The sequence below is a fragment of the Poecilia formosa genome, unplaced genomic scaffold (assembly GCF_000485575.1).
Source record: "Poecilia formosa unplaced genomic scaffold, Poecilia_formosa-5.1.2 Scaffold448, whole genome shotgun sequence".
Classification (NCBI taxonomy): domain Eukaryota; kingdom Metazoa; phylum Chordata; class Actinopteri; order Cyprinodontiformes; family Poeciliidae; genus Poecilia; species Poecilia formosa.
Window position 1 is genome coordinate 228075 of NW_006800387.1, and position 13272 is coordinate 241346.

A 13272-nucleotide genomic window follows, 5' to 3' on the forward strand; every position below is an offset into this window, starting at 1 on the left:
TTTGCATTATTTGGCAAATAAATACACCTTTAATGCAAAATTCTATTAAAACTCGCATTCGACGTCTATTAAAAGTGTCAACTTTGCATTAAAAGTGTCATTATTTACCAAATGACACTTCATGACAACGGTCATAAACATTCATAAAGACTCCTTCATGTATAAAACAGATGTTATGTCATTGTTTATGACAGTGCCATGTCAGTGTTATGCACACCCTGTAAAATAAAGAGTTACCTTCTGTTTTATTCTACTTTATTCAACCTTAAGTGCAGAGTCAGCAGAGCCACTCCTCTTCGCTCCGTATCAGATCGGTTCAGATCGAGCTTCTTCATTGTAAACAAACTTTATAATCGAAACAGATTTTTATCGACAATTTGACTTTAATGTTTCCATTAAATGTTTGAGGCATAAAAAAAGTGAAGTACAGCAACAAGTCTACTACAATAACACAAAAAGTTTCTTTAGTACATTATCTCAGATTAAGGTAACAATTGTACTTTAAAGTAGCATAACGACAGTCTGTGTTAGTGTTTTGGAGTGAAAAGACGTCTCTCCTCAGGTTTGTTCAGTGAAATACCACAGAAGAGGAAATGTGTTCAGTTCCTGTATGTCAGATTGCAGGCGCAATTTTTATGTGGTTTATTCTGCAAAGATATATTCATGGATTTTATATATTGGAAAATGTTATCTGTGCAAAGCATGGCTGCCTGTTCTGTTTGCTGGCTCGTTCTTAACTCTGTTCTCTGGGTTTGAAGCAGAAAGTGGAGCATGGATCGGCTCTCAGCACATCTGGCTCTTTGCTCTCTCCCAGCCTGGTCTGGGTGTAGCTTTCACTTTGTATTTGACTGGCTGGAGGACCACGCCAAACTTGCCCTCCAGGCTAGGCAGGGAGTGGTCTGGTGGGACAGAAAGGGTGAAGCGCTGTAGGATCCAGGACAGGAAGAGGAAGAGCTCCATCTTGGCCAGGGCCTCGCCCAAGCACACCCTGATCCCGGTGCCGAAAGGCAGGTAGCTAGATGACGGGATGGTCAGCCCTGTGCCTTCACTGTCCAGAAAGCGACCTGTAAGAGGAAGACAGCAGGATTGGACTGATGGACATCAGAACTGTTCATAGGAGAACTAAGCTACTCACCTAGATGAAAAAAAAATGGTTCAGTCAAACTACCAGGACTCTCAGTTTAGACACAGTTTAGTCAGGCGTCTCATTAGTACTGGTGTCTTTATTCATGGTTGAATGATAAACAAGTCACTAGGTGGCCTCAGTGCTCAAACTAATCAACAGACTGGCTATTCAACCCAGAATCAATCAATCAAGTTTATTTGTATAACACATTTCAGCAACAAGGCAGTTCAAGCTTTAGATTTAGAGGCACTCAGTGTTTCGGCTGTTTTGCAGTTTTCTGGAAGTTTGTTCTGGATTTGTGGTGCATAGAAGCTGAATGCTGCGTCTCCATGTTTGGTTCTGGTTCTGGGGACGCAGAGCAGAACCAGAACCAGACCCAGAAGACCTGAAAAGGTCTGGAAGGTTGATACGACAACAGCAGATCTTTAATGTGTTGTGGTACGAAAACATTCAGTGACTTATAAACTATTCTCTGAGCTACAGAGTATTTGGATGTTTGGAGGTCAGATGTCTCACCAGGGTCAAAGTGCTCAGGATTGCTCCACTCCTTCTCATCATGATGGAGAGACCACAGGTTGATGATGACTCGAGTTCCTTTCTTAACTTTGAAATCTCCGATACTGATGAGAGGAAACAGTTCAAATCACTCTGTTGATGTGCTTGAAAGGATTATCAGTATGTGGAGGTAAATATTGTTTTAAATTACGACAATATCGACTCTACCTGGCGTCACTTAGCGCCACATGAGGGATGAATAACGGAGCAACTGGGCGAATCCGTAGCACCTCTCTAATGGTGGCTTCCAGGTAGGGCAGACTGCCTCTGTCTCTGAGGCGGGGAGAGCGATCTGCTCCTATCTTAGTGTCCAGCTCATCCTGGATTCGCCTCTGTACCTGGAAAAACAAACAAACAAACAAACAAACAAACAAACAAACAAACTGAATCGTAAAACCATTCCAACCAATAGCACCCATTTGAAAATTAAATCATTTCAGTTAGAAATTCACAAGGTTTTGTCTCAGTTCTACGGCGTTAGATCAAGCTTGATGTTCATAGAATTAAAGAAAAAATGAAGTGATCAAATCTGGCTTCATGCAGTAAAAATGAGAAGTTTTTGTTTTTTTTTAATAGTGAGATGTTTAGAGCTCCAGCCCCATTAATAATTTAAGTTCCTAGAAACTTATAATTACTAATACCTTATTTAACAAGTGAGGTATCATTAATTAACTTTAAACTGAATGTATTTCAAAGGGATTATTAGATGCACCAATAATAGTGAGTTGTGATTGATAAAAATAAAATAATTTGTTGCATGCTGCACTGCAACAATGAAAGCTTGAATATATTCTTAGGGGACGTCAACATGGTCTTCATTAGTAAAACTTGAGAAAGACTAACATCTGCACATATCCGAAAACGTTGTCCTATTTTCATCTATTATAGTATGACTGCCATCTAGAGGACTAAATAAGAATAACAGCTTGAGCAGCATTAAATGTACTGAAAGTTTGATAGAGTTCAGAATAAACAGAGCGGGGATTCGTGGCTTACGTCTGGATGATGGATGAGGTATGTTACTGCCCACTTGAGCACAGTGGTGGTGGTTTCAACACCGGCTCCAAAGATGTCGCCCACAGTCATGAGGAGGTGATCGTCACTGAGGCCTGCAGTCGCCGTGTCAACGTCCGCCGTGTTGTTGTTCTCAGCGCTGCGTTTGGCTCTCAGCAGGGCGTCCAGCAGGTCTCTCTGGACGTTGTCGCTGTAGTCTGCCTGGGAGACGGGAAAGAGTCGGTGTGCAACACACACACCCACACAACACACACACAACACACACACACAGTCAAAACAAACAGGAGATGAGAGGTCGTATCACTCAGGAGGAAAATAAAGAGGAAAAAGGTTTTTTTGTTTTTATTTTTAAGATCTGATAATGTACACTGAGCCGTGCAGCTCCTGCTCTGATGAACATCTGAGGTGTTATGACACTTGACAAAATTTGACATTTTGGGGTGGCCTTTTACTGTCCCCAGTCCAAGGATTGTCAGATTGTTGCTCATTTTGTCCGATCGACCACTGGACATGCCCCACCCATGCACTGAGTAAAAAAAATAACAACTAACTGAGTAATGCTCACTGAGAAGCAAGTTGGATTAAAAATTATACAGAAATCAAGAGAAATATTACTTTTGTTCAACAAAATGTCATCTAATGCTCATTTACAGTTGTTAACTACACGTGTCAACAATATTTGACATGGGGTGTTTATATTTTTCTTCAGTGTAGTTTGCATTTCTAGTCAATAAACCTTACTTGTTATTCTTACTCGAATATTAATAGCCAATAACAGGCAGTGCAGCAGCAGTAAATAAGACACATATTGTTAGATCAGGGCTGACCAAACTTTTGTCTTGAGGGCTGATATGTCAAGTGCAACATAATAGGCTACAAAGTGGACCTAGTGGCCCATTCATGTAACGGTCAGTTTAATTGGAACATTGCATTTCGTTTCAATTGAAACCAGGACTTTTTGTGCAGTTTTAATATGGGTTCTAACCTACATGAATGGTTTCAACATCAGTGCCTACCTTATGCTCTTCATACTTCTTCTGCAGAAGTTTGTCTCTGACTGAAACACAGTGCTTCAGAAGACGCAGGTCTGCATTGGGGAAAATCTGGGCCACAGACACAGACGTTAATCAGTTTTGATCATAACATGTTTCAAATTATCTTTACTATATGATTCAATATTTACTGAAGACATTTTTTGTACATGTTTTTATTCAGGTGTTAAGGTGAAACAAACTGCCCTTTAAAAGCAACAAAGCAGGTTGCCTCTTAAACCCAATGATGTAAAGAACTGGAGAACTTGAGTTTGTACTCTGTATGATTTGTTACCTAAACATTTACCATGTTGATCAGACCCTCAAACCAGTTTAATAACTTGATTATTAAACATATTGGTCTCATTTAATGGAAGTTGGAGAGATTTAAGGCTAATGTTTCTATGAGTTATCATGAGAGAAAATTTACCTCAATGTACTCTTGTTCAAACTGGATGAAACATCTGTTTCTGGCTAATTTAGTTTGTTGTAATTTTTGTACTATTCTTATTGTTTATGTAGCAACTATTGTAGCTGTAACTTCACGTGTCTTTCTGATTACAACCTCATTTCCCACATCTGAAGCTGTCTCTGTGTGGGGCATTGACATCGGCTGACCTGTAGCCAGGGGAAGATGTCAACTAAGCTGTCCTTAGCCACCGTGTCCACGATGCCCTGGCTGTAGCGCAGCATGCCTTCAAACTCTGGGTCTCCGCGGGCGTAGGATGAGTTGAAGCAGAGGGAACAGACCACGTTTGTGACGGCCCGAGTCAGCTCAGGGGCCAGATCCAGAGCCAGGCCCAAAGTCGCTGCCTCGGACACAGTGGAACACAAAGACTGGGCCTCTGCACAGACTGAGCACACCACAGGTCCAGCATGTTCAGTTACTGTCCAGTTCTGCCCAGTAGATAAACTTAATAGGTTTCAGTCATTTTAACACTACAGGACCACAAATCACTTTGGAGGAAAGTGATTTGTGTTCACTCCAAAAAACTGATATGCCAAAAAAAAAACTGAGTGCACAACATTTCTCCTACCTACTTTGCTCCACTCCATTACGCACACACACATGCACACACACACACACACGTGCAAACACACACACATGTTTGGCTGGCTACCTTTGTGGGGATTTTCCATTGACTTCCACTCATTTCTACAGCATAAACCTTACCCTTATCCTAACCCTAACCATAACATTCCAAACCCTAACTAAAACTCAATTCACACCTTAGTCCTAAATCTGACCCCTGACCCAAAAACAACGCTTCCCCTTGTGGGGACCAGACTTCGGTCCCTACAGGGAGCAGTGGGTCCCCACAGCGTAGTATGTGTCAGGAAAATGGTCCCCACAAGGTATTAGAAACAAACACACACAAAGGCACTCTGTATGGATAAACGCCAGAGAGAATTTCTAGATGCGTGAATAAATATTTTTTTAATCAGTGTTGCTATATTTCAACATGTTGTTACATTAAAGGAAGTGTAGTGATCTGTACTCACTCATCCTCTCAATGGTGGCAGATCCTTCTCCAAACATGCAAAGAGCTCCATGCACTATTTTTCTGTGGAACCTCCAGGCAGGACTGTAATCTCCAAAAGCAATGTCTTTTCCATCTCTGGTCAGAATGTCTGTAGTTACCTTTGAAATACACATGGCACGCAGAACAAAAGCACAAAGGACAGCATCAGCATGAGAGATGAAGCCGAGGACACACAAAGAGAAACGGTACCCACAGTTCTTGGCCTCCCTGCAAATATCTTTCCCTTCTTCAGCAGGATCTCTTTGGCGTGCACATGCTGGTTGACGATCACTACCCTGTGAGAGCCCATCATCAGCGAGTACGTCTGTCCGTACTTTTTCTGCAGCTCTTTAAAAAGCACGTGAGGAGGATGCTGGCTTCGCAAACTCAGCAGGCTGCCGATTAAAGGCAGCGTGGGGAGGTGAGGGGGCTCCTCGGAGCCAAACGAGGACTTGACTTTCAGCTGCCACGTCAACACAACCAGAACAAGGATAGCAAAGACAATCAGAAAAACGCAAGCCATATCTGTGAGAGGAGGGTCCTGACGGAGTGATCTGATTCACCTGTGGCCATGCATCGCAGGGAGAAGCTGTGAAGGAAGGCTTCGAGCTCATGCGGCACTGCACTTATATGCAACCACATCAAGGCCAAAGCCTTGACTCTGACAGACCAAAGATAAGAGACACTTGTCTGATGAAATCCTTGAAGAAAGCCACTTTTAACCATTGTTATGCCCTTCAAAAAACCGATGCTCTATTCCAAGTAATGAAATGTCTTCCCAAAAGTGTTCACACCCCCTGAACTTTTTCTCCTTTGTGTCATGTTTCACCCGCAAAGCCCATGTATATTTGGGTTTGTCACTTTGTATGTGACAGACCACTACAAAGTAGCACACAATTGTGAAGTGAAAGAAAATAACACATGGTTGATGAGGCATTGTAATGCTGAAATGCATGGTGTTGGAGTTCATTCATTTTTGTCTCTGTGTACCTCCATGGTTCATTTACCAGTTTCAGGACCCGACCAGAACCCCTCAGTGTAAATTACCTTGAGAAATAATGAGATTTGGTCATATATAAAAACAGACTTTAATGCAGAAAAATGATCAAATGTTGCAAGCCATACATGTCATACAAAAGGAACAGATACAGAGTTACATTCACTGTCCAGCGCTGGGGCCACACTTAGCTCATCTTATGGATGAAACCAAGTGAGGCAAAGACAGTAGCGCGAGTTTAGCTTTTTATTCTTCTCTGCAATCTGTCTAATTCAGCACCTAGTCATGGAGACTGCTGCTACTAACATCAGGAAAAGACAGGATCGCTCTGAAGTAAATGCTAACATGGATGACCTGTGCAAGAAGATCAATCATGAAATGTCTTCATTTCTAAATATTCTTCAGTCAGAGGTAGTTTGGTGTCGAAGAACTTGACCCGCATGGATAGAATCCTGAACTGAACTAAACTGAATTAGAACTGAGACTGTGAGTCAGACTATTTTGTCCAACATCAGTGTCTGACCTCACAAATACAATTTTGGAAGAGTGGTCTAAATTGCCATCAAAACTCCTCAACCTTGCAGAAAGACTTCCTGCAAGAATTCCATATGTTTTAGCCACAAAGAATGGACCTCGTTAATTAACAATCAGCTGTGGATTTACACACACATGCTCATGTGTGTATACTCCTGGAAATTCTTAGGAAACTTTAAGGTTAAATTCAATTCTGTTTTAATATTACATAATAAGCCAGATTATTTAGATATTTTTCAAATAGAATATATTTTTTAAAGTCTTTTTTTTTTTTAGTAATTAAGGCTTCATTATGTAGTTGTTTCCAAATATTTTAATGTATGAGCAGAGGAGAACACCGGTAAACTACCGAATGGACGACAGACTCAAAATGTGAACCGAACAGGCGCCTCATGAACGCGTTGCTTCTCAATTAAGGACCTCTCCGGTTGCCGTTGTTTTTTTTGTAACAAGGAAAATGGCGTCAGCTGATTCTCAGCCGCGGTTCGGCCAATCTGTTAAAGGATTATTATCCGACAAGGTGGGCTCCTGTAGCGGGGACGTGATTGCGTTGACCCGCCAGGTGCTGAAAGGATCCCGCAGCCAAGAGGTAACGCAACACTCGCTTTGGTTATTGTTTTCGTCATACTATTGAACATTACCGGACAACCACCGGAAACAAGGACACATTACAAAATAAAAGGATAGCTACGTTACTCTAAAAGCGTCTTAACAGGCTCCAACATATGGACTTTAATAAAAATAATATTGTAGCAGTTCTTCATGAGTACACCCGAATTGTGTATATTTTTATGTTTACTTGCTAAGCAACACATTTCCCATACAAATAGATAGGGTAGTCCACCAGCGGCCCATCGTGTTTTGTGTTAAAAATGTCAACAGGAAATTTTAAAATATGCTGCCTGTGTAATCGAAAGACATTATTGACAATGTCTTCCGATAACCTCAACTATAGTTTTAAAAAGACAAACACAAAACACAGTGAAATATATTTCAATTAAACATATATTTTTTGCACTTCAGTTAAACCCTTCAGAAGTTATCGGCCAGTGGATCTTAAGACAAGCTTCGTAAAACTGATCACATTTAAAAATAAGATAAATAAAAAGAAATATTAACTGATTCATTTGATGGCACTCGTACAAATATAATGTTTGTTACTGGTTTCTCAATTGTTGACTGGTGTGTTTTTTATGACTTTTTATTTTTGTGTTTAAAATGTAAAGCGCGTTGAACTGCCTCGTTGCTGAAACGTGCTATACAAATAAACTTGACTTGATTAAAAATGGACAGTGATGAGTAGGTATTTGTCTGCTTTACTAAAAGCCACAAAGTTCAAGTTTTTATTTCCTTAAGTTTTCTTGTATTTTCCTAAGCCCACCAGTTTTGCTTAGCTCGTTGCAGCATGATTTATTGCTTCTGATTGGTTGTTACTCATTCAAGATAACCCAGTATTTACTAGAGATTCTCTGATTGGATGAAGAAGACCTGCGTCACATAGTCACAGAGCATGTTTTGAGCGCATATGAGTGAGCATTTGTGTGAAATAAAATCATATGCCGCACAATATTCCTTTGTCACAAATATGTGCATACATCTTGTTCACTGCACACTTAGCGCGAACATGAAGCGCCTTCGTGGTACTAATTGAACTTTTGGAGGTTTGCGTCGAGCGCATGGGAGTCAAGCAAGTTTTCTTAATATATCATACAGAGAATCATCTGTTTTGTTAAAAATTGCACCTTTTTAGATTCAGTTGAAATCAGGCATATTTATTCCTACTTGATCACAAAATACATTATTATACAGTTTAATAAATAATTTGTACTTGGCTTGAGACCTACGTGTTTATTTTGGGACTTGACTTAATGTGATGTTATGGGGAGTGTTTGTGCCAGTGTGTTATGGGGAACTTGCACATCTGTGACAGCACCATTGATGCTGAAAGACACAAAAAGGCTTTGGAGCAACATGTGCTGCCATCCGAGCAACATCTTTTTCAGGGACGTCCCTACGTATTCCAGCAAATCAGTGGCAAGCCACATTCTGCAAAATGCAACAACATCCTGGCTTTGAGGAGCGCTGATATGAGACTGGCCTGCTGGCAGTGAAGAACTATTTCCCCATTTGAGTTGAATTGATCACCCAAAATGGGTTGTAATGTTTGAGTTACTGAAATGAAGGATTTTTTTTTTGTCAATAATGTTTTCATTATTGGTGTCTTTCAGCTTCTTGGCCAAGCAGCAAGGAATATGGTGATCCAAGAGGATGCCATTCTGCACTCTGAAGATGTAAGTTCTTACTCAGGGTTTCCCCCAGTGTACTATAAGCCTGGCGGGCCATCAGGCTTTACTTGTGCCCCCACCAGGCTTAGCATTACTTATTTATTAAAATTTTTAAAAACTGTTTGCATTTTTTTAAGACTTCATAGTTGGTGTTCAGTTATCAATCTCCCAATCTTTCAATAAGACATAATTATCAAGTGATATTTTCAAATTTCACGTCAACTTTAAACATTTTTTAATTCAAAAACATGATGGACTGCTGGATGGATGACTGCCCTAACGTCCAACCACCAGGCTTAGCAGGTTTTCTGGGGGAAACCTTTTTCTTTGAGCTAACTGAAGACATTTGTGTTGTCTGTCCTCCAGAGTCTGAGAAAAATGTCCATCATAACAACTCATCTACAATACCAGTAAGTATCACTCAGCTGCTTCACTTTAGTCGGTGCTGTGGAGGAAAAAACAGTTAAAGCATGTGTGTCTCCCCTCTCAGACAGGAGGCCATCCAGAAGAAGTACGTCTCAGCATACCCAGCGTTGTTTAGGCTGTACTCCATATCTCTGAGTAAAGCCATAACACAAAGCCACGGCGTATTCTCACTGTCCTTTGTCCCTTAGTGTGGAGCACTCAAAGAACCTGCAGGACCAGCTGACGCATCTGCTGAAGTGATGCAGGATGACAACACGCCGCCGTCACAGGGGTTAATGTAATGGTGCTCCCAGAGGCCCCCTGCTGGCCTGTATGATCATCACCTCAGCTTTTGCTGCTGCAGTGCAGACAGTGGTCGCTAGAACTGGCTCTTCGGTTGCTTATGTGTCACATTCATGTTTGATCAGTTGGCTTTTTGGCAGGTTTTGGATGAATTGCACAGCTGGACTGGTTACATGTGTTTGGTGTGTTTGATATTTTTAAATGAAAGAAGTCAAGTGTTTTTGTGGAGCTTCATTCAGTGGATGAGAAGGACAGGATTAGTCACTTCAGATGGTATAGAAAGCAGTTCTTCAGGATGCCACTGGAGTCTGGACACAAATTTTGATTAAGTTCAGTTTATTTATACAGCGCTAGTTTACAACACATTATCTGGAGGCACGTTATATAAAATGTAATTTTGATCCTAGTCAAATCCTGTCAAATAGTGCAACAAGTTCAGTCCCTTATCGGACTAGTTTAAACCCAGCAGCAGGTTGGATGGAGTCATTGACTTGCAGGACTCACTCCTCCCCCGTCTACTGGGGGGAGCACACACTGTCATTGACTTTTACAGCATGCATGTAGCGACAGTGGAGAGAAAAAAAAACTCCCTTTTAACAGGAATAAACCTTCAGAGGAACCTGGCTCACTATGAGACACCATTTCCCACAACGACTGGTGGTTTGAGAAGACAGAGCAGAGACACAAAACAGAAATGACTCATTTACTTTGATGAAAAGTAAAAAGAGTCTGATTAGCTGATGGTCGTTTTATTTCAACTCTATGTCCTCCTCCAGGAAGGAATCACAGCCGCAGAGAATGCCAAACCACCTGTAGCCGGTTTGGCCACATCAGTTAAAATAACAGCAAATAATGCAAATTGGAGCGTTTAGTAGAAGAAGAAGAAAGTAGATGGGGATTGGGTGCAACATTCAATTTGAAGGTTTAGATCAGGCGTGTCAAACTCGGTTTCATTTCGGGCCAAATCAAAAATCTGACTGTTCTTAAAGGGCCGGTCGTGCCAGAATGTGTTGATGAAACCAATTAAACTGTTAAAATATCAATAAACAGATGTTTGTTTCAGCATTCAGTGTTTCTTAAAATTAAATAATACTGAACGTCTTTTCACGCTGATCCAGTTTGTGATTGTTTTTGTTTTTTTGCAATCAAAATCACAGCCTTAACACCCCCATTAAAAGTAGAAAGTACTTTTTACACACATAATGTGACATTTATATTCTTTTATTACTGGATGAGATGAGAAAACCTGCAAAAACCCAGCTCCATAAATCCATCCATCCGTAGTGGGGTCACCAGGGAGCTGGTGTCTATCTCCAGCGGTCAACGGGCGAGAGGCAGGGTCACCATGGACAGGTCACCAGTCCATCATAGCCCATAAATCTGCACACCGTTAAGCTAAAACTGTTGAGCAGCTTTTGTTTCAGTTGCATCATTCAGTCTTTGTGAGTTCACAAAGAAACTGAAGGAAGGAAAAGAAGCGGAAGGAAGCCGCATCTGTCCTGGTAGGAATCTCTTGACGTTTGCTTCTTAAACTAAAGATTGCAGAGGTTAGAATGAATCTGATTGTTCGGTAAGATTAGGAAAAACATCTACAGCATCGTATACAAACACAGGAACTGATCATTCAGTTGTGCTGTAAGATCCGTGGGCTGTGAAAACTTCTTCAAGGCGCTGTGACACTTTCTTTTTGCCTCAGCCATCGTTTTGGTTCACACTTTTATACCAGAAATGGCTACAAAGTTGTATTGAAGGCCAAAGTCCAGACTTCACCTATTCAAGACGTACCGGGCCACATTCAGCACATAAAAATGTTGTTTGGCACAGCTCAAGATTTCAATAGAATGCAGTATTTTCTAAGGTACCAAATCTCAGAATTATTATCAAGACAGAACCACAGTAATCCAGAGAATATTTCTTTATGGGTCCGATGAGCTGAGAAAATGACCGTGACCCTTCATTTCAGCACGTGACGATGATGAACAATCTTATCAGCAGCCTGAAGGCCAAACGGCAGATCAACCCTGACAGCAGCCCTGAAAGCGCTCTTCGGCCCGTTTCTTCAAGCCTCACGTGTTCTCACAAGTGTGGAATCAGGGTTTGGTGCTGCTGATGACATCCAGAGAGCAGCGTGTCCTTCAGTGTTCACAGACTTCTCCTGCAAAAGAGCTTTTAATAAGAGAGCAGTCGCTGTGGTTTGGTGTGAAGATGAATGCAGAGGTACGCCGATGAGGTTAAACAGCACATGAGGAACCTGTAAAGGTTCAGTTCATGTTCAGTGAGAACATGTGAATTCTGGCATTTCTTAATTTGCATATTTTCCTTGTCGCGACCCCACAAGACAAAGCGTGTTGGATAAAGGCTGGGTGGATGTTCCATAGTGGTGGCAGGTTGCACCCCTTCCCCTGGTGTCATGCTGCATGTTGCTGCATCATGGCTGATGTAGCCGTTAAGTGTCTGATTAAACACCACATCAAAATGCTTTTCTCTGAAAGAAAGTTGGGTTGCATTTCATTGTTTCAAGTTCCAAAATTAAATTATTTATGCAAAAACACATTTCATAATAAATATACATACTTAAACATCAATCTGTCTGTGTGGGATTGATCTGTCACTTACCAATGGAGCTACCTACTGGCATAAATCATATTTCCATTTATTTAATATCACCTTGAACAAATCACTTAAAAAAATCTATGCATTTTATAATAAGAATCTTTATTAAAATATTTCAACACTGAAACAATGTCAACAAATATGACACAGCAAAAACTAAAATAAAAAGCATGCATGAAGTGTGAAGGGCTGCAGGCTCTCATCAACCAAAAGTTGATTTGGCTAAATTTGGCTTTTGAATGAATATCGAAAAGAAGTTGCTTTCCAGCATCTCTGTAACATGAAAGTAAAACTTTGAATCTTTATCAGTAGAAGGTTCTACTAAGAAACTGACTGTTGTGTTACGTGAACTTCGATCAACTAAACATTCCAGCATGTGAAACACGTCTACAGCCACGGCGGCATCAGTGATGACACAGGTGCCCACACAGACACCTTGTTACAGAAAATGGCTCATTTGGGACAACAAGAGACTGCAAGATGTCCACCCTTTTCTCCCAATAACAGTATCAAGTCAAGCGACAGGTCGAACCCCGCATAAAGAAAATTAATATCGAAGGAAACATGTTTCTTATAACACAAAAACTGGGTTATGTTGCGTTACTGTGTGATTCAGTAGGAGGATTCAGAATCACACGTATCACAGGTCATCAGTCAGACTGACCTGGTTCATGTCATCCTCCTGCCTGAAGGAACAAATACTCCAATGTGTAGCGGTTAATTTGGCCTCTACTGGCCAAAATAATTAATCATTAAATTCAGCTACTAATGGTTGCAAAACTGCAAAGGATTTCCTATCCTTTGTTTACAGTCTGATATCCAAAAATTCTGATTACAGTTCAACATTTTTACACAGGGAACAATAACAACAACAACAACAAAATAT

The 13272-nt window shown here is 40.9% G+C and overlaps 2 protein-coding genes across 3 annotated transcripts; one reads left to right on the top strand and one right to left on the bottom strand.

Annotated features, from left to right (window-relative positions):
* Positions 1 to 363: 363 nt before the first annotated feature.
* Positions 364 to 5864, bottom strand: cyp17a1 (cytochrome P450, family 17, subfamily A, polypeptide 1). Its single transcript, XM_007577624.2, has 8 exons — positions 5464 to 5864; positions 5230 to 5368; positions 4345 to 4580; positions 3712 to 3798; positions 2678 to 2896; positions 1850 to 2019; positions 1643 to 1746; positions 364 to 1064 (listed from the first exon to the last, which is right to left on the bottom strand). The coding sequence occupies exons 1-8, from the start codon at positions 5770 to 5772 to the stop codon at positions 784 to 786; spliced, it is 1545 nt and encodes a 514-aa protein (XP_007577686.1). The 5' UTR covers positions 5773 to 5864; the 3' UTR covers positions 364 to 783.
* A 1307-nt stretch (positions 5865 to 7171) lies between these two features.
* On the top strand, positions 7172 to 10944 carry borcs7 (BLOC-1 related complex subunit 7). 2 transcript variants are annotated; one of them, XM_007577625.2, is made up of 5 exons: positions 7186 to 7369; positions 9009 to 9071; positions 9432 to 9475; positions 9556 to 9576; positions 9680 to 10944. In XM_007577625.2, the coding sequence occupies exons 1-5, from the start codon at positions 7238 to 7240 to the stop codon at positions 9729 to 9731; spliced, it is 312 nt and encodes a 103-aa protein (XP_007577687.1). In that variant the 5' UTR covers positions 7186 to 7237; the 3' UTR covers positions 9732 to 10944. The 2 variants fall into 2 exon arrangements, with proteins under 2 accessions (XP_007577688.1, XP_007577687.1); XM_007577626.2 differs by lacking the exon at positions 9556 to 9576 and having other exon boundaries at positions 7172 to 7369.
* The last annotated feature ends 2328 nt before the right edge of the window (positions 10945 to 13272 follow it).

Bases quoted from the DNA above. Each gene is read 5' to 3' on its own strand.
- borcs7 (XM_007577625.2), top strand. From the start codon at position 7,238: ATGGCGTCAGCTGATTCTCAGCCGCGGTTCGGCCAATCTGTTAAAGGA. The intron at 9,476-9,555 runs GTAAGTATCACT...CTCCCCTCTCAG, and splicing joins ACAACTCATCTACAATACCA to ACAGGAGGCCATCCAGAAGA. The intron at 9,577-9,679 runs GTACGTCTCAGC...TTTGTCCCTTAG, and splicing joins CAGGAGGCCATCCAGAAGAA to TGTGGAGCACTCAAAGAACC.
- cyp17a1 (XM_007577624.2), bottom strand. From the start codon at position 5,772: ATGGCTTGCGTTTTTCTGATTGTCTTTGCTATCCTTGTTCTGGTTGTG. The intron at 5,369-5,463 runs GTGGGTACCGTT...TGTATTTCAAAG, and splicing joins TTGCAGGGAGGCCAAGAACT to GTAACTACAGACATTCTGAC. The intron at 2,020-2,677 runs GTAAGCCACGAA...TTGTTTTTCCAG, and splicing joins ACCTCATCCATCATCCAGAC to GTACAGAGGCGAATCCAGGA.